Here is a 27,605-nt window from a genome sequence, read left to right as displayed (position 1 = left end):
CAGAGCAGTCCCAACCAGTCAACCAGCAGAAACGTCCCGTCGTCGTCGTCGTTGTCATCGCCTACTTTTTGCACGCAGTTCTATCGCAATTTTTCAGTGCTCAATCATAGGTTTTCTAGTGTTTAAAAAAACGTAAATTTGTAAGGCTTTTTTTTTCTAAAGGGAAGGACTTGAAAGTGCGTGCTTAGTTTGAGTGTCGCGATAGCTTGACGTGAACAAAAGTGCAGCAAAAATTGGCCCCGAAAAGTGTAGGATTTTTCTTGGAAAAAGACAAATTACAACAAAAATATTCTAAATTGGTTACCCACAATTTCGCCTGCACAGCCTCAGCCAGTTCGTAGCTTTTCTCTGTTTTTGCCCCCTCGAAAACGCTTTTCCACGGCTTTTCATTTTGCACCTGCCGCAGCAGCAGCCTAAATATAGACAGCCTTGTATGGTTTTGATAAAAAAAAAGTAATACAAATAAAAAACCACACTGAAAAGTCTAGTGTAAGGCGCTGAATGTACAGAAGCAATCGCCCCTGCTGGTAGGCAAACAGTAATACACACAACTCACCAGGCGTAAAAAAAAGAGGGCCGTCAAACACCGCTCAATGTCGAGGCTCTTCATGACTTCTTCCACGGTAAATGTTTGTGTTTGCTAGACGACCGCCCGATTCCGTGTGTGTGCATACATTTAGGGGGTTTGGCGTTGCATGGAAGCTCTGTTGTATACTTTTAGGGAGTTTTTTTTGAAATTTATTTTACGAGCAAAAAACTGCATGATGAAACCTTGGAAACCCCCACCGAGAGTGTGTTTATGAGTTATTTAGTGCCCCTGATGGGTTGCATTTTGCTTGGGTGACATTTTCACCCCGTAAATCAAACCCGGCTGACCGTTCGGAGAAGGTTTTCCGCATCATTAGAGACCTGCTGCTGAGATTTTGTGTTGGTCCTTCTGTAACAGGGCCGTGCACAGGATTTTCGAAAGGGGAGGGTTTTCTCGAAAGGGGCGCATGGGGTGCTTGTTTAGATTGCGAAAGGGCGCTAACAGTCAATCTTTAAACTCAATAAATAATACTTTGGTATATTTTACATATATTTTGCTGGTTCGAATCCCGCGGCGGACGCTCTAAAATTCTAAGTGTAAATATGGGTATCCGGCGCCGTCGCTCTGTGCCTTACTCAAATAGGGCGGCGAAGTCCTTGTAGTTAAAAGGAAGACAGTGGTTGGTCTAGTACCGGCCGACAGATATAAAGTCAACTTCGTTTTTATATATTTTACATTGGTGCAACAGGAGACTACACTTCTTGAATTGGTGCTGCAAATCGTGTTGAATAGCACCATGAAGGGGGGGGCGTTAATTCGGAGTTTGAGCGAATTTGAGATTTTTGCGCAAATGAGAGTTTTGGCGTAAATCGGAAGAGGCATGGGCCGTTCACTTGTGGAGCGTTAGTGAAGAAGTGTAGCGGTAATTGCTCAAAACAAGTTTTCATAAGTTTTTTTTTTTAAATATAAAGAGTAGTTCTCAACGATTTCGCAAATTTTTTTCACGATTTTTAGCTTTTCATTTTTTTGATTTGGATGAAACTTTGCCATGCACCATGCATTCCATATGTCAAAAGAAGCACAATTGCATAATTCGTTTTTCTATACAAATGTCCATACAATTCTGGGGCCGGTCATATTATTCATCTGGTTTAGGAGATATGATTTTTTTGAAGAAAAAAAACGTAAAAGTGGACAAAAATTGTTGAAGCAATTTTGTTAACAAAATGTACCGTTTTCAGGTGAAAGCTAATTTTAGGACTGCATTTTCAATTTATTTTGGTTTCTTTTCAAGAAAATTTTGTACAATTTTCTCTCTGAAACTTTCAAATCGAGCAATTTGTTTCTGAGATACACAATCTCAAAGAAATCAAATCGATGAACTTGATTTTTTCTAAGAGTTAACCCTTTGCTGCCCAATTTTTTTTCGATTTTTTTTTAAATTTTTCCCTTGACATTTTGAGCAACTTTTGTTCTACGAAAAAGTTTACGTCTCTTGTTTTTTGTTGTTTTTGTTTCATTTATAGTTTTAATATTTGCATTTATCTTGTTTAGTTGATATTTGTTTTTGGTAGTATTTGGCCTATTCTAGCACCTAATTTGTCATGTTTTTACAGCCAATTTTTCATTATTTTTTTGTATGTTTTTAATTTTTTTGCTCTAGAACAAACCATTATCATTTAAATTGTTAAAAAATGCTTAGAGGTATAGTCTGAAACAATAGAAAAAAAAGTACAGAAAATATTAGTGAAACACACAGCCAAGAAAAATTTACATTGGTAAAGTCAAATAAAACAAGTCACACGTTCAACCCTAAAAAAAAAACAAATTTTAAGAGTTCACCTTTCCAATGCTTTTTAAAGGTCGAAAATTGGTAAAAAAAAAGATTTTTGGCTAATTATTAGATCGAACCCGCCTAGAGGTGGGGTTGGGTTGTAGCTGGATAAACTGAAAGTGTTCAACTGATCATAACTCGGAAACTACTGGTTTTCAAGCGACTTTTCTTTGCATTCCCTATGTCAAAAGAAGCAATTTTGCATCATTTGTTTTTTCATGCAAGTCTCCATACAATTTTGAGGGCTGGAATGGGTATGTAAACGTATGAAATTTTGTATCTTTGGACGGAATTTTCTGAAAATCTGAAAAATTAGATAAGAAACTTCATTTTTGGGTCAAACATTTGTAACTGATTTTTTGATTATAAAAAATTAAAAAAGATAATTTTGAATATATTTCTATCGATTCCTTGACTTTTCTGAAGAAACGTCCTAGAAAATCGATAAAAAGTAACAAAGTTGCTACAGGAAACAAAGATATATTTTGAATTACCCCAGAAAATGTTCCGAAAAGGCACCTCTCTCATATACAAAATTTAAAAAATGATAAAATAATTAACATATTTAAAAAAAATACTATCAACGCCTGAATAGCACCATAGAAATGATGAAAATATTTTGAAAATTAGATTTCAAAGAAAGTTTCACAACACGTAAAATAAATAATCAAAAAAAAGTTAGCTTAAGCAACATAAAAATGATAAAAAGTTGCGCCTTGTGATGAAATATTTTTTTTAAATAAAACAATTTGACTACCTTTTTGAAAATAAAATTTCACTAGAGGTGGCCTCATGACAAAATAAAAAAATGAAAAAGTAGAGCAACATAAAAAAAGATCAAAGATAAAGATAAATAGGATTTTACCAGCGGCGTTTTGTTGATAAAATTATTTGACTATCGGCGCTCCTCAAGCTATAAAGACTATTCAAAATTAGTCAAACAAAGTTTGCCAACCGGCGCAAAAAGTTGTTGTAGCTAGAACGCTAAACAGAATTTTTATTTTTTTATGTTACCGTACGCCAAACTTTGTTTTGCTCTTATTAAACAGTCTTTATGTTGCTAGAGGGGCGTCGATAGTCAAACTTTTTTTTGTTGAATGTTTTAATTTTGTCATAATAGCGGTTCCAGTAAAATCTTATGTTTAAAATATTTTTATCATTTTTAAGCTGATTTGGGCACTGATTATTCAACTTTTTTTTTTCAATATTTTTACCAATTTTTTCCCCACTCATAAGGGCGCCTCCAGTAAAACTTACATATTGAGAATTTACATAAAAATGTTTACGTCATAGGGGGCGCATTCCATTTTCCATATCGAGAATTTGCATGATTTTTTTAAGTCGTAGGGGCGCCTCAAATCAAAATGTTCATATCGAGAATTTGCATGATTTTTTTTTTGTCATAAGAGCGCCTCCAGTCAAATTTTCATAAAAAATTTGTATGATTTTTTAAAAGTCGTAGTGGCGCCTCCAATTAAATTTTCATAATTTTCATAAAAAAGTTTTAGTCATAGGGGCGCCTCCAGTCAATTTTCATAATAAGAAATTGTATGATTTTTTTAAAGTCGTAGTCACGCATCCATTAAATTTTTCATAGCGAAAATCATCATGATTCATGATGAAGTCGTAGGGGCGCCTTCTGTCAAATTTTTGGTATTGAAGATTTGTTCTAAAAAATTTAAGTCACAAGTTGAATTTTCATAATAAGAATTTGTATGATTTTTTTTAAGTCATAAGGGCGCCTCAGTCCAAGTTGCCATATCGAGAATGTGCCTTTAAAGTCGTAGAGGCGTCTTCAGTCATATTTTTTACATTAACATTATTATGATATTTTTAAGTCGTAGGGGCGCCTCTAGTCAAATTTTTAATGTTGAGAATATGTTTAAAAAAAATTAGGTCGTAGTGGCGCCTCCAGTTAAATTTTCGTATTGAGAATTTTCATAAAAATGTTTCATTCATAATTATCATAGGTCACATTTTCATAAAAAGAATTTGTATGATTTTTTTTGAGTCAAAAGAGAGCCTCCATTCATTTTTTCATATCGAAAGTTGGCCTGATTTTTTTAAGTCGTTAGGGCGTCTCCAGTCAAAATTTTATATTGAGAATTTGAATTGGAAAAAATTAAATCGTAGGGGCGCCTCCAGTAAAATTTTCATAATTTTCATAAAAAATTTTTAGTTATAGGGGCGTCTCCAGTAAAATTTTTCATATCGAGAATGTATGAATTTTTTGAAGTCGTAGGGGAGCCTCCATTCAATTTTTTATATCGTGAATTTGCATGATTTTTTTTAAGTCGTAGGGGCGCCTCCAATTCAATTTTCATATCAAGAATTTTCATAAAAATGTTTTTGTCATAGAGGCGCCTACAACCAAATTTTAATATCGAGAATTTTCATGTTTTTTCAAGTCATAAGGGCGCCTCCAGTCATTTTTTAAAATATAATTAATATATTTTTTAATGTCGTAGGGGCGCCTCCATTCAATATTTCATATGGAGAATTTGCATGATATTTTTAAGTTAAAAGGGACCTCCAGTCAAGTTTCTATATTGTGAACTTTTATTTAAAAAAAAATTAAGTCGTAGGCCTCCAGTTAAATTTTCATGATTTTCATAAAAATGTTTAAGTCAAAGGGACGCCTCCAGTCAAATTTTTCATATCGAGAATTTGCATGATTTTTTAAGTCATAAGGGCGCCTCCAGTCAAATTTTCATAATAAAATTTGTATGATTTTTTTAAAGTCGTAGTGGAGCCTCCAATCAATTTTTCATTTCGAGAATTTGCATGATTTTGTTAGGTCGTAGGGGCGCCTTCAATTCAATTTTCATATCGAGAATTTTCATAAAAATGTTTAAGTCATAGGGCGCCTCCAGTCATTTTTTCATAATAAGAAATTGTATGATTTTTTCAAAGTCGTAGGGACGCATTCATTAAATTTTTCATAGCGAAAATTTTCATGATTTTTTAAGTCGCCTCCTGTCAAATTTTCAATATTGAGAATTTGTTTAAAAAAATTAAGTCGTAGGGGCGGCACCAAATAAATTTTCATAATAAGAATTTGTATGATTTTTTTAAGTCATAAGGGCGCCTCAATCCAAGTTGCCATATCGAGCATATGCCTTAAAAGTCGTAGGGGCGTCTTCAGTCATATTTTTACATTGGGAATTTGTATTTTAAAAAAAAATCATAGGGGCGCTTTCAGTCAATTTTTCATATCAAGAATTCGCATGATTTTTTTAATTCTAAGGGGCGCCTCCAGTCAAATCTTTAATGTTGAGAATATGTTTAAAAAAATTAAGTCGTAGGGGCGCCTCCAGTTAAATTTTCATATTGAGAATTTTCATAAAAATGTTTCATTCATAGTCATAGGTCAAATTTTCAATATAAGAATTGGTATGATTTTTTTAAGTCATAAGAGCGCCTCTAGTCAAATTTTCATTATAAAATTTGTATGTTTTTTTAAGTCGTAGGGGCGCCTCTAGTCAAATTTTTATATGGCATATTCGTACTGAAAAAAATTAAGTCTTAGGGGCGCCTCCAATTAAATTTTCATAATTTTCATGAAAAGGTTTTAGTCATAGGGGCGCCTGCAGTCAAATTTTTCATATCGATAATTTGCAAGATTTTTTTAAGTCATAAGGGTGCCTCCAGTCAAATTTTCATAACAAAATTTGTATGACTTTTTAAAGTCGTATGGGCGCCTATATTTAATTTTTCAAATCGAGAATTTGCATGATTTTTTTAAGTCGTAAGGGCGCTTCCAGTCAATTTTTTATATTGCATATTCGTATTGAAAAAAAAATAAGTCTTAGGGTCGCCTCCAGTTAAATTTTCATAATTTTCATAAAAATGTTTTAGTCATAGGGGCGCCTTCAGTCAAATTTTTTACATATCGAGAATTTGCATGATTTTTTTAAGTAATAAGGGCACCTCCAGTCAAATTTTCATAACAAAATTTGTATGATTTTTTTTAAAGTCGTAGGGGCGCCTACAGTCAAATTTTTATATTGCATATTCGTATTGAAAGAAATTAAGTCTAAGGGGCGCGTTCAGTTAAATTTTCATAAAAATGTGGTAGTCATAGGGGCGCCTCCAGTCATTTTTTTTATATCGAGAATTTTCATGGTTTTTTCAAGTCATAAGGGCACCTCCAGTCAATTATAATAAAATTAATATGATTTTTTTAAAGTCGTAGGGGCGCCTCCATTCAATATTTCATTTCGAGAATTTGCATGATTTTTTTAAGACGTAGAGGCGCCTCCAGTCAAATTTTTATATTGCATATTCGTATTGAAAATAATTAAGTCTAAGGGACGCGTCCAGTTAAACTTTCATAAAAATGTGGTAGTCATAGGGGCGCCTCCAGTCAAAATTTTAATATCGAGAATTTTCATGTTTTTTCAAGTCATAAGGGCGCCTCCAGTCAATTTTTATAAAAAAGTTAATATGATTTTTTTTAAGTCGTAGGGGCGCCTCCATTCAATATTTCATTTCGAGAATTTGCATGATTTTTTTTAAGACGTAGAGGCGCCTCCAGTCAAATTTTTATATTGCATATTCGTACTGAAAAAAATTAAGTCTTAGGGGCGCCTCCAATTAAATTTTCATAATTTTCATGAAAAGGTTTTAGTCATAGGGGCACCTGCAGTCAAATTTTTCATATCGATAATTTGCAAGATTTTTTTAAGTCATAAGGGTGCCTCCAGTCAAATTTTCATAACAAAATTTGTATGATTTTTTAAAGTCGTATGGGCGCCTATATTTAATTTTTCATATCGAGAATTTGCATGATTTTTTTAAGTCGTAAGGGCGCTTCCAGTAAATTTTTTATATTGCATATTCGTATTGAAAAAAAATAAGTCTTAGGGTCGCCTCCAGTTGAATTTTCATAATTTTCATAAAAATGTTTTAGTCATAGGGGCGCCTTCAGTCAATTTTTTTACATATCGAGAATTTGCATGATTTTTTTAAGTAATAAGGGCGCCTCCAGTCAAATTTTCATAACAAAATTTGTATGATTTTTTTTACAGTCGTAGGGGCGCCTACAGTCAAATTTTTATATTGCATATTCGTATTGAAAGAAATTAAGTCTAAGGGGCGCGTTCAGTTAAATTTTCATAAAAATGTGGTAGTCATAGGGGCGCCTCCAGTCATTTTTTTTATATCGAGAATTTTCATGGTTTTTTCAAGTCATAAGGGCGCCTTCAGTCAATTTTTATAAAAAAGTTAATATGATTTTTTTTAAGTCGTAGGGGCGCCTCCATTCAATATTTCATTTCGAGAATTTGCATGATTTTTTTAAGACGTAGAGGCGCCTCCAGTCAAATTTTTATATTGCATATTCGTTTTGAAAAAAAAATAAGTGTTAGGGGCGCGTCCAGTTAAATTTTCATAAAAATGTGGTAGTCATAGGGACGCCTCCAGTCATTTTTTTTATATCGAGAATTTTCATGTTTTTTTCAAGTCATAAGGGCGCCTCCAGTCAATTTTTATAAAAAAAATTAATATGATTTGTTTAAAGTCGTAGGGGCGCCTCCATTCAATATTTCATTTCGAGAATTTGCATGATTTTTTTAAGACGTAGGGGCGCCTCCAGTCAAATTTTTATATTGCATATTTGTATTGAAAATAATTAAGTCTAAGGGGCGCGTCTAGTTAAATTTTCATAAAAATGTGGTAGTCATAGGGGCGCCTCCAGTCAATTTTTTTATATCAAGAATTTTCATGTTTTTTCAAGTCATAAGGGAGCCTCCAGTCAATTTTTATAAAAAAAATTAATATGATTTGTTTTAAGTCGTAGGGGCGCCTCCATTCAATATTTCATTTCGAGAATTTGCATGATTTTTTAAGACGTAGAGGCGCCTTCAGTCAAATTTTTATATTGCATATTCGTATTGAAAAAAAATAAGTCTTAGGGGCGCCTCCAGTTAAATTATCATAATTTTCATAAAAATGTTTTAGTCATAGGGGCGCCTCCAGTCAAATTTTTCATATCGATTTGAAAAAAAATCTCTTTGGCATTTTAGCAACATAGCTAAAAAAAAAACGGCCCTTCGGGCCGAGGGGCGCATGGGGTGTAACTAACTTAATTTGCCAGGGGGGGGTTAAACCCCTAAAACCCCCCCCTTGTACACGGCCCTGTTCTGTAAAGAAACGCGCATATTATTATTGATTTTTTTTTCTGTTGTAGTTTCCGTAGAGCAACTGTAGCTATTTGTAGTTTGTAGTTAGAGTTCAAATTTAGCCAATTTTATCCACCAAGAACGTGAAAAATCGTTTTAGACAGTAAGTTAGCTCGGCAATTATCCAAAGAAGTTTTGAAATTTTCTCATTAAAAAAAATAAAATAACAGACCAACCAACAGGTCAAACTTATCAACAGTTACACATCCCTCTCTTCATCTGAGTACATGAATGCTCGAGTGTTTTGTTTCGCTGATGGTGGTAATGTCAAAGGCAATCCGGTATAGTGTACTCAGTGCATGTTGATGACTCTCTTGGGAATAAAAGTTATGAAATTCATGCTAGATTGCGGTTTGTAGCTTCCGTGGTGTGTACTCTAGGTCACGTTTGAAATCGCGGTATTTTACGTCGTTTTAAGAATGAGTAGCGTCCTCGAATCTAAGGATTTCATAAAACATGTATACACAATACTATAAATTTGTCTATGATGTTTCGATACGATTTTCAGATGAAATTGCTGTAACAATTTATAAAAATATCTCAAAATATATTTTAAACTAAATTAATGTTCATGCTTTCGAATGAATTTAAAATGTTTTTTGATTATTCAAATAAATTACTAACATTTTATTAAAAGAGCAAATCTCTAACAAACCGGAAATTGATTTTAATTATATCTTTTGATTTGGTTCAATCTTTGTGGAGGCCATTTTGTGTCATTGGTTTACCCATGCAAGGCTCCATACAATTTTGGCAGCTGTCCATACAAAAATGATACGTAAATATTCGAAAATCTGTAACTTTTGAAGGAATTTTCTGATCGATTTGGTGTCTTGGGCAAAATTGTAGGTATTGATGACTATTCAGAATAAAATAGGTACATGAAAAAAAGCCGGCTTTCAAATTAACATTATACGTAAATTCATTTTCTCAAAATCATGTTTTTAAATTTTTAATTTTTTTTAGTATTTTTTAGGGGACAAAAAACCGCAACTTTTGAGCTATATACAAGTAACGTCATGATTTGCATACCCGGACGCTCCAAAACCCGGAAACCTCATCTTGTTTTATCAATTATTTTTATATAAGTTCGCATTATGAATTTCAAAACTGTGTTGTTTGATGAATTCTAACATCAACTTTCATTTAAAGTTTGTTTGAACTCTGTTGTTAATGCCAAAACAATAAAATAAAATAAAATTAAAAGTTTTCCAAAAATGTGAAACGTTTCACTGAACTATTTCATAGGCATCTGAACACCGGAGGGCTTTTGTTAATTTGATTTGGTTAACCGCGGTGGATTTTCTTGAAATAATTCGAACTGTCAAAAATCCACCAAAGCATCTACCGGTGGATACTTTTCTACCACAGATTTTTGTGCGATCAATGTGGTAGATGCTTTGGTGGATTTTTGACAGTTCGAATTATTTCAAGAAAATCCACCGCGGTTAACCAAATCAAATTAACAAAAGCCCTCGGAGCACTATTGTTAATTTGATTTGGTTAACCGCGGTGGATTTTCTTGAAATAATTCGAACTGTCAAAAATCCACCAAAGCATCTACCGGTGGATATTTTTCTACCACAGTTTTTTGTGCGATCAATGTGGTAGATGCTTTGGTGGATTTTTGACAGTTCGAATTATTTCAAGAAAATCCACCGCGGTTAACCAAATCAAATTAACAATAGTACTCGGGAAGGCAAAGCAGAAATTTATGGGTTTGATTTCCTTAAATTCTATTGTCCTTTTCTTTCAAAAGTAAACGCCGCGCGGCATTTCATAATGTGCCTCAGACATTGTTGCCAGCGATTTTCTGCATTTTTGGTCCAATAAAAACATACCTGGCGACAATGCCAGGCGATTCGAAGAAGAAGATCAACAAAAACAAAACGCGCAGTATGGGATTTGACAGCGCGCATTTGCCGAAAGTGCGGCGCGTCGTTTCGAGGCTGATATGTCACGTGTCTTTTTCGGGAATACGTGCAATAACAAATTTTTATATAAAATATAGATTGTTTTGATGGTAACAAGTTATTTGTGACCTAAAGAATGCCATTCACTAACATTTCAGTCCAAATTTGTGCGATTCATAAGCAAAATTGAAGTTGTATTGTTAATTTGATTTGGTTAACCGAGGTGAATTTTCTTGAAATAATTCGAACTGTCAAAAATCCATCAAAGCATCTACCACATTGATCACACAAAAAACTGTGGTAGAAAAGTATCCACCGGTAGATCCTTTGGTGGATTTTTGACAGTTTGAATTATTTCAAGAAAATCCACCGCGGTTAACCGAATCAAATTAACAAAAGCCCTCGGATTTCGAATCAGCTTTTATCAGTGTCCGGGATTCGAAGCACAACAAGTCATTTTAATTTTAGAAATCTGATGAAAAATTATTAGAAAAGACATATTTTGCATGCATTCTCTTAAAACTAACTGTTAACACTACATCCTGATGATATTTCTACATTTCCAAATTTCATGGAATAAGAATTTTTGATAGCTATAAAAAAAGTGTCCGGATCTCGAGACATGACGATATATTTATTTTTCAAAAGGGCCAAACATTCAATACAACGCCCATTACAGAGTTCCTTTCAACTATGATTTACACATCAAACAATGCTGCTTCCAAGACATCTTCGATTAAAAAAGTTAAGCTAATTTGGCAGCACTTGAAAATATATATATGTTTATTTTCTGTTTTTTTTTCTCGGTTGTCAAAGGTCTAATAGACAAATTCAATAAGAAAATTTTAGAGAATTTTTCCAGCTCTTTGAAAATATTTGTTTAAGGCATGGACGAGCATGAACAAAGCATGGACATTATTTTTTAAACTAAGATTTTTTTTCTGGAGAAAATTACTCAAAAATGGTCATAAATTCAAAACAGTGCAATTAAAAAAAAATGTCACAAAATCACATTTCAATTACAAATATATTTAAACATCTTAAAATGATTTTTGAAAAGAAAAACACTCTATGTTTCGAAATGTTTGGTTCACTAAAACTTAAAAAAAACTGTCTAAATAAAATTCTTCCATCGTAAATTATTGACTAAAAGTTGCCAGTTTTGTTAAAATGTAAAAATCGTAAAAGTTTTGTCAAAATAGATTTTTGTGATGAGATGCTAATTTCAAATAAAAAAGAAGTTGTGTAAAAATGTAACCTGCAACTTTGCCAAAATCACCAAATCGTTAAGAAAATTCTCTTCTTAAGTACAGATTTTAGGATATTTTAAATGCTTTTTTGTCCAAATTTTGCGGATTTTTTTCCACAAAGTTGTTAACCTGCGAAAATCACCTATTATGCGTTATCAGGAGGTTGCGCCCGGACTTAGACCACCTTAAGAGACAGATTTAAATGAAGAAACCGAAGGCATTGATGCAAAATGACTTATTTGGACATTAATACAGACGTTATAATCCAAAGTCGATTTTAGAAAACGTCTAATTTTGATAAATATTTCAAAAATTCCTAGAGTTGAGGGTCATAAACTTAAAAAATTTTCATTTAAAAAAAATCGGTGATACACTTTTTTAAACAGAAAAAGCTAGGAGTTGTTTTTTTTTATTTTTGTGTGTTTTTGAATACCATTTACCTAAAGTGGTTTCAAAAACACTCACAAAACGAAAGAAAAGTTAATTTAAATTTTGCATTTTTGTGCATGATTAAGGTGGAATCATAGAGTAACCTCTGTGGTGGAATGGTCCATTAAGATTTTTTTTTGATTCGTGGGGTGATCAAAGAATGGCCCGTGGCCCGTAAGGTAATTTTTTTGTGGCCCCGAACTCATTTCGAATGATCATGTAAAATGGCAAAATCTTTTGACCCATCTGTAAAGAGATATCATAATTATTGAAAATTGAGGTTTACTTTTTGCTTTTCTGTGAAACTACTTAATTTTTATTATTAACTTTGATCCCAATCATACGAAACAAATTTTTTGTTGAAAAATCTATCTCATTGAAACAATTATACAAGTATGAATGTGATTCAAAATAGTAAATTTCGTCAAAATTTTCATTAAATATTTTTCGAAATGAGTTTTAAGAAGTTCAAATTTGACTAAAGTAGAAAACTGTACAGATAGCCAACATATAGATATTCCATATTAATTCAAAAGTCATAATGCACATTTTTTGATGGACTTGGTCTCAAACATACAGTATGTAAAAAAAGTATTTACACCCCTTGGGCACTGTGCACATATTGTGATGAAACATCTAAACAATTCAATGTTGACAGAAACCTAGTACTTAGTTTCGTTCAGAAACTCATGCCTATCATTTTGCTACAAAAAGCTAATAAAAAGATGATTTCTATAGAAAGTTCTATAGCAAATACTATTACAAACATCAAAAAAAGGTGCAAAAAAGTTTGTACACCTTTCGAAAAATTAACATAAATAAAGTAATTTGTTGACAAATAACCACAACTCCAAATAGACATTTTTGTCTGATTAAAAAAATAATTTGGATTGAATGTAAAATTTACTAACTACTTAGTATAAAAGTTTACTCTGTACTCTGGAAATTCTATATAAAACTTATCTAAACTTAATTTTGTGAACTTTTAATTTAACTAAATGCCTTTGTATCGATAGAATAGATTTTTCGTTTATTGTTTCCAACCTTATTACACAACTCGAAAGTTTTTGAAGTTGATGTCAGTAAACGCTTAAGTTTCCAATCAACAGAATTGATTTTTAACAAATTCTCTGCCAATAAATAAAATTTTAAATTTGGGTATAAATGTTATGAAATCTTGCTTACTTTTTCAAAAGGTCCTATGTTCATAGGAATCCCATGGCACATTGGTTGTTTTGAAAAATTAATCTAGAAATCATGTTAAGCAACCATGCGCACCCCCTTGTATTTGTTACACCCATAGAAAAACGTGGGTACGCATGGTTGCTTAAGATAAATCCATGTAATTGATACCGGAAATTTACAATTTTATTTATTAGCAGAGAATCTACTGTTCAGGGAGCCCACATCTATCATACCTTGACGAAACTGTATTGGTAACAAGACCATTGAAGGATAAATGATTCTCTTTAATGTAATTTTAGAAAATGACTGACTAAATAGGATATTCTTAGCTAAAAATAATAAAACGTTGAGTTACTTTTTACTATGAACAGAAGAAATGCCTTACATCCATTCATCGATTTTTTTTAAATTGCTTGAATAAAAAACAGGTTAAAGTATCACTTTGCTCAGGCTAAATTCTACCTTAGTGTTGTAGTTCAGTGAACCTAGAACAACGAGTAGCGGATTTGTTGCGTGCTGTAGACCGTTTATGTAAAAGGGAAAGTTTGTGAAACACTGAATAATTAATGCTTAGCCCAATGAGTCTCTGTGTTATGTTGCAACAAAGTTGTTCGAAATGGTTTGTTTGTATGATTGGTGCAATCAATAATTTAAACTGGTTGCAATTTGTAGAGACATAAATGCGAAGCCAAATAAAGCAAATATCGATTTGTGTTCGTCATCGAATAAAATCAAATAATGCTTTGAATTTAATTACAGTCACATTTTGAGTTTAATAGTGCTTTATGATTTGAATTCCATTTGTGTAGATTAAATAATCAGCACCGTGTGGTAATAACGTTTGGTGTGTAATTAACACGATAATCACCGTAAATAAACCAATAAAGTTTAATTGACCCCCTCTTTTGATCCAAAACATAATTAAACCACCCACTTTCCCACCCACACACAAACAGGCATACCTGGACGAGGCCAACGGCAATACGTTGCTGAGCAGTCCCGCTGGATCACCGGGGGCAGGACCAGCGGCCGGTGTGGGGGCAGGTGGTGGAACGGTGGATCCCGGGGCCAGCGAAACCCTCATCATTCAATCGCCCTCGAACGATGACCTCAGCCAGAGCCTTTCGGAGTACACCGACGCGGACGAGAGCATTTCCGCGCCCACGGAACTGCTGGCGGAGGTGGGTATTACGTTTTTAAGGATGATACTATTATTTATTTTAAATTTTCAAATCTATTCCGAATATTTTTCACAGTTTTTGTCGGCGGTGATGTTACGTGACTACGTGAGCGCTCTCAAGTACTGCAAATTGAGTATGTCTGAAAGCCGAGTCATGTCCGGAGTCAATCAAACCAATTAATGCGTGCCCTTCCCGCTCTTCCTAGTCCTCCAGTATGAGCCCAACAACAGTACGGCGCGCGATTTCTACCCCCACATCCTGTCGAAAATCGCCGCAGAATCTGCCGCCCAGGCCGAGCTCCAGGCCGTGGCCATGGCCGGTGATCAGCAGTCCGGCGAGAGTGACGAGAACTACAACTTCAACTACAGCACCTCGTCGTCCAACTCGGATGACATCTGCATCGACGAGGTCGTGATGGTGTGCAGCAGTGACAGCGAACAGTCCTCGAACTGCAGCTCGTTTCTGGACTATTCCAACAGCAGCAACAGCAGTGGTGCCGGAAGTGGTTCCGACCTGGACGAGAAGGCGCTGAACCGGATTAACTGCAACAGCACCGAGTCGGACCAGCTGCCACCGTCGCAATCGGCCACGGACAATAATACGTCGCACTCGTACTCGAGTTTGCTGCTGGAGGAGGAGGAGAAGGATCTCACGCTGTCGGACATTTCCAACCTGAACATTGAGGATGACGAGAATGGGGATGGTAAGTGTACTGATTAGGATGTGACAAAAATAACTGTTTTGCGGGCATTCAGGGACTTGGTTTGTTCCGGTCCCAAATATGAGCTTTATTGGAAGTAATACAGTCCAGACTCGATTATCCAGAGGCCTTGGAATAATTTCACTTCGGATAATCGAATCACAAAAAAATAGCTGTCTTATTTTTGAACCTTAAATTACGCTTAAGTGATTTAGAATTTTCAAATTCAAGATGGCGATGTTTTGTAATTGAACTGGCCATTAAAATTTGACTAAAATGGGATCGCTAAACTCGAATGAATGTTAAAAAAGGTAAAAGACACATTCTCCAACGAAAAAAACGAAACGTTTTGCCTGATAGGTTTTTTTGTTTGGTGATTTCGAGCCAAACATTTCATTAGGGCACAAAACCAAAACGTAAACATTTGGGATTATTCCACCATTCCATTTATTAGTATAGTCCCTACATGTCCTCCAAGAATCAGATTGATTGCAAACATTTTCCTATTTAAAAAAAAAAATGAAAAACACACACAGAACAAAATGATGGTAATATTCATCAGGAAATGTTGACAGATTTTGTGTCAAAAAAAGTGTGATATTAGATCAGAAAATGATGAATTTTCATCAGTTTCTGGTGAATATTCATCTGGTTCACATTTTTACACATTTTTTAGGTAATATTACTCAAAAAATTTCACCAAATTTTCGGCAAATTTTTGCTGTAAAAGGGCACGGTTCGCTTATGAGGTTATCGGGTGAGCGCTTTTCGAACGCTCAGAGCGGCGGGTTTGAACGGTTCGCGAACCAAAATCTCGATCATCATTTCTCTGCTCGCTTGCCGCTCCGCTCTGAACGGAGTAAAGAGAGCGTTCAGCGAACGGTTCGCCAACGGAGAGTGAATGTAGGCACTGATAGAAAAGCTTATTTGTTTTTATTCTGCACTCCCAGAAAATTGTTCAAATTTGTTAACGATAAAGTTATCAAGGAACCATTCATAAACTACGTGAACATTTTTTTGGAAATCTGAGCCCCCCCCCCACCCCGTGGACAATTTCCATACAAAAAACCTTTTTTTATATGGAGCGTTGACAATTCACAATTCCCCCTAAAGTGTCCACGTGGTTGTGCCCCCAAGGTACGATAACGATAATGATTATCTTATTACTCCCTGGAGTTAAGATATGTGGGTCTACCACCGTAACAAGCAAGAAGTCAGCAATTTTTGACCACGGATCTTACCCGCATAACTTCAGTGAGTATGGTAGATTACTTTTCTATTATGTTGGGATGTCCTGGGTCATCCAAGGACTCCATGTAGTTAAGATCGCGATAAAAAAACCGCTGATCTCTTGCTACTAAATGGAGTCCTTGAATGGTCCAGAACATGTCAACATAATATAAAATTAGTCTACTGTACTCACTGTTGCTATGCGGGTATGATCCGTGGTCAAAAAACAGCTGACCTCTTCCTTGTTACGGCGTTAGACACACAGATATTAACTCCAGGGAGTCATAGGAAGACCCAGGACATCCCAATGAGTTGTTGCAGTCATGCTCTGTACTGTAGCCCTCCATAGTCACTTAAGCCGCCTGCCGTAGCCTTCTGTTGTCAAAATCATGAAATGTTATTCTCTGAGTGCTGTTTTTAAGCTCTTCTTGTGAACCGCTTATTGATGGTCCCTCTCACTCACATTCGCGATGAGAGAGCAAAGGTTCATGCGAACCACGGTAGGCGTTCGTTCGTGCTTGGTTCGCAATCATGAGTGAACACTTGAGCGTCATGACGTATCGTTCGAACCACGATTCGAGTGAGCGAGCCGTGCCAACACTGAAGGGCACATAACAATGTTCACTACAAACCAAATGTGCCTTTTTCTTTTTCGTTTGTTTTTCGTAGCTAAAGAACTTTTTGTGTAATAAAGTGAACTTTTCATAATTTAATTTAATTTCATATGCACATGAAAAATTTCTAAAATATTATATTATAAAAATTCTAAATATGTATTTTGGGAGTCCAACTTTTAGCGCTAAATTTTTTCTGGAAAGTCCTAATCTGTCCTAACCTGGGTGCAGAATAGTGGTTCGCAAAGCGGCCTCAATTTAGAACTGTCAAAGCGGAACCAATTTACTGTTTGCAAAATGATTCCATGAAGTGGGAAGTATTGTAATCGATCTATAATTTATTTTGATTTTATAATTAATTTATATTTAAGATATTTAAAGTCAACAAATCTTATGAAGAGGGTTGAAATCAAGATTGGCATAATTCGTCGCTAACATTTTAATAATAATTTTAAAATTTTAGCGATGGATTTTCAAAAATTATGAATGTCACCTGCCAAATAATATTGAATAATCTTACTCCGACATTATCACTGCGCATCAAAGATACATAATCTCCGGACTTTCATTCCGTTCCTCTCCTAGTTCACAAAATTTCACCCACTTCTGACGCAATTTTTCGTCACGTGAAAAACAAAAAAGAACTCTTTTGGCCGCCCATCGTTTAGTCTAACAAAAAAAAGCGCGAAGCACTTAATTTTTCAGCAAAAACTCAACAGATCCAAAAATTTTCAAAACAAGTCACTTCAGCAGCAAACAATATGTCACGCTTGAGCTTAAACATAGCCTTCTACTTTGTTTATGTTTACAGCTGTGGTGCAGTTGTAGTAGTGAGGAGCAGTAGGGAGCATTCGAAAATCACGTTACGCATTCTGTCTTTTCAGCACCCAGGTCCTAACCAACCTGAAACTTTTCCAAAGACATCAAATCGATCAGAAAATTCCTTAATATACAGAATTTCATTCTTATATATAAAAAAAAATATTGACAGCACTCAAAATTGTTTAGAGACTTGTAAAAAAAAATATGTATGATCACTTCTTTTGACAAGGATGAAGTTTCATCCAAATAAGTCGATTTCTAGAGTTTTTTTGAAAACGACCTATAAACGTAAAAAACACAATAGCACTAGCGTGCACAGGGTGGGGCAACATGGGGCAACTGCCCCACCATCCTCAGAAATTTGTTCTAAATTTGGTCAGGGGGTGTCCACAAATGACGTATTTTTCAAAACGTCCATATTATTGCCCCACCTTCATCGAAGAGCTGGGCACGCTAGTGCACAATAGCTTATAGGACCTTTCAAAAAAAACTCTTGATTTGCAAAAACCGGAGAAAACTTCTCATATTAAAATAAGTACACTCAATCCCCGGTGGTTTTCGTTTGACACTTTTTTAGTTTGTACCCCGTTGGTTGGTCAAAGTCAAGCTAAAAAGTGACGAACTGTCTCTTTTAACACGGCGCTCACGTACACTATCAAAACAAACGTTTGGTAGTGTGTGTGAACTCCGTGTAAAACAGCTGTCAAACTAAAAAGTGACCTCGTTCGTTTGACAACAGGTGTTGTCAAACCATCGGGGTTTGAGTGTACTTAGATTATTCAACTTATAAACTTTATTTTATAGATGTTTTTTCCCTCTGCACTGGGCAAAGTCAAGCGTAGCAAACCAAAAAAAAAAAATTAAAAATTAGAATGGAATTAAATGCTTGGTTTTAAACTCCAAGCATAACTTCCAAAATGTTTTTTTTTTTTTTTTTTCATAAAATTATTTTTATTAGGTCCTTTTCGGTACTGGGACCTGGTTAGGACCGAGTCGGCTTTTGTAATTACATTTGACTTAATAATTACAGAGGATCTTGTGTGTAAATGTTAGTGGGAGGGGAGCCGATTACCCGCGGCCTACTCGGGGTTAGTAGGGAAGGGATTGATGTTAAAGACAAGGCGTGGGATGGGAAGGGGGATTGTGTAGGGGTCTTGGTTGGCTCTGCTGGCCTTTGCTTGTGTCCTCAGCCGCAACTCGGTGTCCAGCTGCTGGGGCGTTCTTGCTTTGCTTCCGGTGCAATCCAGAAACGACGGCTTTGTGTGAAGGCGAGTTATACTAACTGAAGGAAAACTAACTGAAGGAAAACTAACTGGAAGAAAACTAAATGGATATTTTGGAATCTACGAGGAACTGATAGATCGGATAGAGAACATCAAGGTCAAGTTGAGATAACGCGTCTCGCATCGGGATTTCTGGTGGTCTTCCTCGGGCCCTGAGGGTATCTTTCAACTTAATTCTGTGAGCCTGGTGATCTGGACACGCCCATACGAGATGGTCGATGTCCTGATAACCCTGCCCACAGTCGCAAAGGTTCGTATCACTCATGTTGATACGGTACAGATGAGCCTTGGACGAGTAATGGTTCGACATAAGGCGGGACATCGTTCTGATGAATCCACGCGTCAAGTCCATTCCCTTGAACCAGGCTTTTCTTTGCACCTTAGGTCGTATGGAATACATCCAACGTCCTTTGGTGTCGCCGTCCCATTGATTTTGCCAATCCTGAAGCGCACGCTGCCTCGGAAAACCGTAGCATTCTTGTAGGCTAATTGGCCTTTCAAAAATGTCTCCACTCTCAGCACCCTTCTTGGCGAGCATGTCCGCTTTTTCATTACCCGGAATCGAGCAATGAGCGCGGACCCATACCACCGTGATGCTGAAGGACTGAGCCGCCAGGTTGTTTAAAGTCTTGCGTATTTCCGTGAGGAAAAACGTAGACTCCCTGGTCGGCTTCAGAGTCCGGATAGCCTCAACAGAGCTAAAGCTATCGGTGAAGATGAAGTAGTGGTCAGGTGGCATGGTCTCGATGATTCGCAGTGCGCAGTAAACCGCGGCTAACTCTGCGACATAAACCGAACTCGGGTCCTTCAGCTTAAAGAACAGCTGATAAGATTCATGATAAACACCGAAGCCCGTACAGCCGTCGAGCTTGGAGCCATCGGTGAAGAATCTGTTGTTTGGAGGAACATGGTTGTACTTTGATGCGAAGATCGACGGTACAACTCCCCGCAGAAGATGGTTTGGGATACCGCGAGTATCGGCTTTCATGGACGTGTCGAAGCCAATCAGGGTGCTGCTGGTTAACGGAGGCGTGCGCTGTACCGTTGTGCTCGGGCTCCACTCCCACGATGACATAAAGTCATAATATAGAAGCATGCGCCGAGACTCAACGTGAAGGTTCAGCAACGTTTCAAAGTTGTCAATTACCAGTTTATTCCTGTAATCACACCGGATCAGGAACCGGTAAGACAGTTCGTAGTAACGAGTTCGCAGAGGCAACACTCCCGCCAAGACCTCGAGGGTCATGTTGTGAGTTGAGTGCATGCATCCCAAGACAATGCGAAGACTTCGGTACTGTATCCGCTGGAGAACCAACAAGCGTGATTTCGCAGCTGACTGGAAGCAGAAACTGCCATATTCCAGCACCGAGAGTATCGTTGTCTTGTACAGTCGAAGCAGGTCAGAAGGATGAGCACCCCACCGGTTGCCAGAGACGCTGCGCAGAAAATTAGTTCTTTGCAGGCACTTTTGCTTCAGGTAGTTAATGTGCTTCCCCCATGTTCCCTTCTGATCAAAGATGGTTCCCATGTACATGAAGTGGTCCGACTGCTCGATAGTCTTTCCCGAGAGAGAAAGATTGAGCTGCGGCGGTTCATGCTTCCCCGTAAAAACGACCAGTTCCGTCTTCTCCGGAGAGAATTCAATACCCTTTCCAACTGCCCAATGGGCCAAGTTGTTCAGGGTATCTTGCAAGGGTTCTAGCAGATCGACTTCCTTCTTGGCAGCGATTGAAACCACTGCGTCATCTGCGTACTGTATAAGGGTGCAGTTTCCGGTCAAGCAATCATCGATGTCGCTGACGTAGAAGTTATACATGGATGGACTAAGGCGTGAGCCTTGTGCCAAACCCATGTAACTTATCCGGGTGATTGCCAGATCACCTTGCACAAAGTGCATGTGTTTTTCTGACAACAGGTTGATGAGGAAGTTGCACATCGTCGGATTGAGACCGCTCCGCCGCAGCTTTACTCCCAACACATCGATGGAGACTGAATCGAATGCACCCTTGATGTCTAGGAAGACAGAAGCCATTTGCTGTTTTTTACCACGGGCTATGTCGATCCCTGTGGCCAGCAAGGCTAGACAGTCGCTTGTTCCCTTGCCTCTCCGGAAGCCATACTGCGTGTCAGACAGCAAGTGCTCTCGTTCCATCCATGGTTCGAGGCGGTCGAGGATCATCTTCTCCAGCAACTTGCGTAGACACGACAGCAAGCTGATTGGACGATACGAGTTGTGGTCGGATGCCGGCTTACCGGGCTTTTGAATGGCAACCACCCGGACCTGTCGCCATTCGTGTGGAATTATGTTCTGCTCCACGAACGTGTTGAACAGTTTCAACAGACGCTGCTTGGCGACGTCCGGAAGATTCTTCAGCAAGCTGAACTTGATCTTGTCCGGACCAGGAGCAGTGTTGTTGCCCGTCAATAGTGCTATGGAGAGCTCTACCATCGAGAAGGGAGGATTAGAATCGCTCCCATCAACAACGTCGAATGATGGTTGTGTCGGCACCGAGTCCGGGCACACCTTCTTGGCGAAATCCAATATCCACTTGTCCGATTTTTCCACACTCTCGTTCGGAACGGAACCTCTACGCATGGCCCTCGCAACGCGCCACAGAGTGCTCATGGACGTATCTGCTGGTAATCCTTCAACGAACTCCCGCCAGTACATTCGCTTCTTCCGCTTCAGAGTATTACTGTACCTGCGATCAAGAGCTCTGTACTTTTGGAAGTTCGCTCGGATTCCACACTTGCAGAAGTCCACATAAGCTTCAGACCTGGCCGCCGAGAGATCCGTACACTCCTTGTCCCACCAGGGAAGAGGAGGGCGCGTTCGGATGTACGGTCCCGGGACGGGTTTTGTCTGAGCTTGTAACGCACTGTCATAGATCAAATTAGCCAGAAACGCATATTCTTCAAGCGGTGCCAACCCAGCTCGCAACTCAACTCCAATGGAGACTGCCTCCGCGTACTGTTTCCAGTCGATATTTCGCGTCAGATCGTAAGGCATCTCCACCGTTGTCGATTGCTGTGGGCCATGGCTAACCAGAATAGCGATCGGCAAATGATCACTGCCACGAGGATCTTGAAGCACGTTCCAGTCACAGAGAACTGCCAAACTGTTGGAACAGAGCGACAAGTCGATGGCACTCGCCTTCGTACCGGACGTAGTTGGCGTTGGTGGTGTTGCAATCCGCGTAACTTGCTTGTCCCTGTTTAGGAGGGTCATCTGGAAGTCGTCGCACAGTTCATGAATCAGATATGCTTGAGGGTCTGTCTTGTGACTTCCCCACTCGGTGCTGTGAAGATTAAAGTCACCCAGAACCAGTCGCGGTGCCTGCAACAGCTCAAGCATACCCCACAACTTTTGTCGAGTTAACGACACCTGTGGGGGAACATAGACGGACACAATGCAAATGTCCAGTCCTCTGATCCTGGCCTGTACTGCGACTGCTTCGATTCCTCCTAGATTCGGGAGCGTGACCTTTCTAAAAGTGTGGCATTTCCTGACCCCAATCAGTACGCCTCCACCTCTATTTGGCCCTGCCCTGCTCTCTGTGATGATGTTGTACCCCCGGAAAGCTGGCGTCTCATCTCCGATAAGAAACGTTTCGCTCAGCGCAAACACATCACAGTCTCGTTCGAATGCGAATTGTTGAAAATCGTTTAACTTGGGGGTTAAACTTCTGCAATTCCATTGTAGAAAGGAGATGCCGTTTTTCGTTTTTGGTGTATTACCCATCAAAGGAAATGAACGACAAGAGGGGCGTCGTGCTAGCAAGCTGTTTCCCGATGTGTCTAGCGAGAGGCTCAAACCGCTTTATGATTAAACGCGTCGGTTCACTCACAAAAGAGCACAGCCATTCCACGATTGTGGAAAAAGGAAGGACTCCTTTGAAGGCATCGGTGATCGGATTCGGTTGAGGAACCGTTTTTAGGGGGATCTTTGGCAGCTTGGGAACGGGCTTCAGCGGCTTGAGAGGAATCGGTGCCGGCTTCGGTGTCGGCTTCGGTGCCGGCTTCGGAGCGGGCTTACCCGACGGACCGAAAGGAAAATCCTCCTCGAAGTTCAACGAGTCACTTTCCTTACCCTTGCCGCCAGCGGCTTTCCTGGACTTGGAAGCCTTGTTGCGCTTCGGGTTTGGTCCGGAAGAGTCACTTTCCTCGTCTCTCTGGAAGAGGACCTCCACATCGGAATCTTCGTCCCCCGAATCTTCGTCCGCCAAAGGAGCGAAGCGATTGGGGTGGGTCACCTGACTAAGGATTTCCGCGAAGGACTTCTTGGAGCGTTCCCTCAAGGATCGCTTCATCTTGTCCTCGCGCTCCTTGTACTTTGGGCACTGTCGAGTTTTGTGCGGTTCCCCGCCACAAAGCAGGCATTTTTCAGCCTGCTTTTGGCAATCCACGTCCTTGTGGGGGCCGGCGCACTTTGAGCACTTGCTCTTGTTGCTGCAGTAGGTCTTGGTGTGTCCCAACTGCTGGCAGTTTTCGCAGCTCATCACTCGCGGAACGTACAATCGAACTGGAAGCCGAAGCTTGTACAGCTCAATGTAGTCCGGCAGAGCTGACCCTGCAAAAGTCACCCGGAACGAGGCAGAAGGAATGAACTTCTTCTGGCCACCCTCGGTGGTGACGTTGCCCAGTTGCCGGCACTCGAGTACCTCCACAGCTGGAAGTTTAGGGTTCTTGAAGCGTCCCACCGCCCTTGAGAGGTCGACAAGCGACAGACTGTCATCGGTCACCACGCCGTCGATCTCGACTTTGTGGGCCGGAATCCAAACACGGTACTCAATGCTGAACCGCAGATCAGTTACGATCTGATTAGCTTGCACCGCGGAGTTCACGATCACGCGGAGCTTGCTCTTGTTCAGCTTGGTACATTCGACCACCCCAGGATAGTGCTTCTGCAAATCCTTGGTGATCTGTACAAAGTTTAACGGCTTCTGTTTGGGCCGGAAGAAGACCACCCATTCCGTTTGCGATCCCTCTTGATACTGACGAGGACGAGGAATCGGTTTTTGGGAATGAGGATTCAGGAGCGGTGGGGGATTTGGATCCGGATTCGGCACCGGTGTTTTAGGAGGAATTGGATCTGGATTGGGAGAAGGAATTGGGTTTGGAGTCAAGGGGGGAATCGGGTCTGGAGTCAAGGGAGGAATCGGTGGTTGAGGGGGAACCGGATTCGGATCTGATTTAGGACGCTTTCGCTTCTTCCTCTTAGACCCGTCCGTGGATCCCCCTTTACCGTCAGCATCCTTATCCTTCAGGAAGTGGTCCCTGTTGGTGGTGTTTGAAGGAACTCCCGAGACAGAGTCCTTCATTTCCACGTCCTCGTCACCATCAATGGATGAATCGAAATCAGATTCCTCGTGTTCCGACTCGGTCGGATCCATGATTGAGGAAAAAACGGAAGAAAACTAATCAAACCAAAAATAAGACTAAAATAACGCAGAAGAAATGAGAAAAAAAATCTAACAGGAAAAAAAAACTATGAGAAAAAAAAAAAAAAAAAAAAAAAAAAAACTAAAAGCAAACAAAAAACTCGCCTTTCGCACTCACCGCCGAACTGGCCGCACTGGCTGCCGCCCGCAGCGGGATGCGCGGGAAGCTCGTTTGCGCGCGCTTGTTGTTGTTGTTGTGCTGCCTGCTGCCAGCCACGTAAACAACGGGGTTGTCTCCGACCTGGCCTGGCCGAAAACTGGTCCGCCGACCGCAGTCGACTCTCCGGGGCCGATTCCACCGACCAACGACCGTCTCTCGCCTCAGCTGCCTCCGCGGCCGCTGCTGCTCACTCCTCCTGCTGCTGCTGCTCGGATGCAGGAACTCGTTCCTCTTCCGCTGCTGCACCGCCGCCGTGTCCACGACGACCAGATTGTGGCCTCTCTGACCACCGGAACGGGCTTGTCCGCTCGCACACGCCTCGGAATCGCCGTGAAAAACGCGCCAAACACACCGCGAAAAAACACGACTAACCGCTGAGACTTCTGCCGGAGCAATGAACTTCCAAAATGTTGAAGCAAAAAGTATCACAATATGCTTACTTATTACAGTCATCCCTCTACAGCCCAACCCCGCCTCTAGACGGGCTTCGATCTAAAAAATCGCCAAAAATCATTTTTTCAACCAATTTCAGGATTGGAAGATTCACTTGTTTTATGTGACTTTATCAATGTTTTTAAAAATGTAATTTATTAGGAGTCAACTTAGGCTGGTTTTATTTACATTTTTTTTTATATATTTCAAGTAAAAAGAAGTATGCAGCAATTTTTGTAGTGTCCCAGACAATGTTTCCTAGAATTGGCGAAAAATCTAAAAGTGCCTTATTTGATTAAATAATAATTAATTGGACAAGTTTTTTACAGTGAAAATTTTAATTTATAGAAACATTTCAGTTTTTCTATGCAAAATTTGCAGTGGCTAGTGATGCCAGTGTGCTCTCTTGTATTAAGCTTGCTGAGATTCATATCTAGATAGAACAAGATAGCACACGGGCATCGATATGCAGATTTCGATGAACAAAAATCAAAGTTTATCAATATTGCTATGTGCCCAAAAGAAATAGTAGTAACTAATTTATACATTGAGTTAGCTGTTCGAAAGCTTGAACACAATGGCTTAAGGGTTTACATACATGTAGAACATCACAAAATTTAATAATACAGAAGGACCCGAAAGGCTCATAGTTAAAAGGTCCTTAATAAATACAAAAAAAAAAAAATACAGAAAATTTAATTAATCCACTTGAAAGATGATTTTCAATCACTCCTGACAGTTTCATGAGGATATTTCATGATTAAACTGAGTAAGAGCCGATTTAAGCTCAAAGATTTGTGATTAGCTAAGCGAACTGTCAAACTTTGTGAACGTTTTTCTCTAAACATCGAGTTGATTCACGGGTGCCACGAAATCTCGAGATTAGATGGACCAAATTGGCTGATATTTGGGGTGAAGACTCTCAGGACATATCCCGTGTGCATGACAAAGCCCGATTTTGAAATTTACCGTTTAAAAAATTACAAAGATCAAAAACTGGTGATTTTTTATATGAAAAACATAAACATATTTTTATCTTTTTTTAAATAAACTTTTTGAAAATCGGGATTTGTCATGCACACGGAACCGGTTTGACGAGGCAGTGTTGAGATATCGTGGCACCCGTTTTTTGAAACTACTAACTTCAAATAGCAATGATATCTCGTTCCAGATTCCGACAACGGCCCGCAAACTGCTCCCAAAGCCACCACAACAGCTCAACCGGCTCAACAGGTGGTGCAACAACAACCTTCGAAGGAGCAGTCGGTCCCGCCCAAGTCGTCTCAACCGAGTACGCCCCTGGCCTCGAAGCTGGTCGCGATGCTGCGCGCCAAAGTTATACCCTCCTCAAAGTCCTCGAACAACGACTAGGAGAATGCACGACTGGCTGATCCAACTGGAGGAAATTTTCGTACTCTATATCTTCTTAGTGGGTAGCTCTACAGGAATGGAAATCTAGGCCTTGCTCGTATTATCATCAGTCCAATGAAGAAAACCAAATGTTATTTATTGCAATCTTACTTCTACCTATATACTCTGATATTTATTACAGCCTATATATGAATTATTATAAAAGAATTTGTAGAAAACGCAATATAAGTTGCTCTCTCCCTGCGTGCTGAGAATGGAATAAGCTGTTTTAAGTGTAGTAGTCGTTTGGGATGGGACGCGAGCGATAGAGAGATAATCATCGAGAGACCAACTTCTAATGGAGCTAATACAAGAAAACACGAGACAAACCAAATAAACCAAAACAACCACATTTTTAGGTACATTTTACAGGAATTATTAGGAACGAGTGCGGCGGAGAAGCTGTAGACACTTTTCGCGAGTGTAACCAATACTGACTGAATTCTTTCCGTTTGAGAAAAAAAAATGAGTGGGTGACTTTCGTTTAGTAGTACATATTATAGATAGGGAGCTATTTAGACCGTGTAAGGATGGCTAGGTTTTTGGGTTCTTTGGTCGCACATATCTAGAGAAACTGGTTCCTTGAGTATATCGAAGTGAATAAAACAAACAAAAAACAGAGTACGTTTAGCAGATGCAGCCAACAATAATAAAACACAAATACAAACACAAAGACACGCATTGTATATGCACACAGACACAAACACAACCACACAACAATTGGCAGCAAACAAAGTTAGGGAAAAAATAAAGAAATAGGCAACTTTTAGAGAAAATTTGATTACAAAAAAACGAAAGTGCAAACAAAATTATTTTGCGAAAGCATGCAACAAACATAAAACACACACAAATGAACACACAAACAAATAAAGAAAACAGTTAAGTGCGATTGTTTACCTGTATATCAGATCGACCCTAGTATTGATAAGTTCCAAAAACAAAAGTGTAATCTCATGATGTGTATACAAAACAAGAAAAGAGTGTGTAATAAAGCATATAACAATAAACAA

The 27,605-nt window shown here is 38.7% G+C and overlaps 1 protein-coding gene across 1 annotated transcript; it reads left to right on the top strand.

Annotated features, from left to right (window-relative positions):
• LOC120419286 (clumping factor A) lies at positions 1 to 27,605 on the top strand. The gene is made up of 5 exons (XM_039581953.2): positions 1 to 623; positions 14,279 to 14,503; positions 14,579 to 14,636; positions 14,709 to 15,206; positions 26,357 to 27,605. Exons 1-5 carry the CDS (start codon positions 594 to 596, stop codon positions 26,554 to 26,556), a joined length of 1,011 nt encoding a protein of 336 aa, XP_039437887.1. The 5' UTR covers positions 1 to 593; the 3' UTR covers positions 26,557 to 27,605.

Source organism: Culex pipiens, chromosome 1 (genome assembly GCF_016801865.2).
Source record: "Culex pipiens pallens isolate TS chromosome 1, TS_CPP_V2, whole genome shotgun sequence".
Taxonomy (NCBI): domain Eukaryota; kingdom Metazoa; phylum Arthropoda; class Insecta; order Diptera; family Culicidae; genus Culex; species Culex pipiens.
Note: the sequence above shows the minus strand (reverse complement) of the source record. Positions and strands in the feature narration are given on the sequence as shown.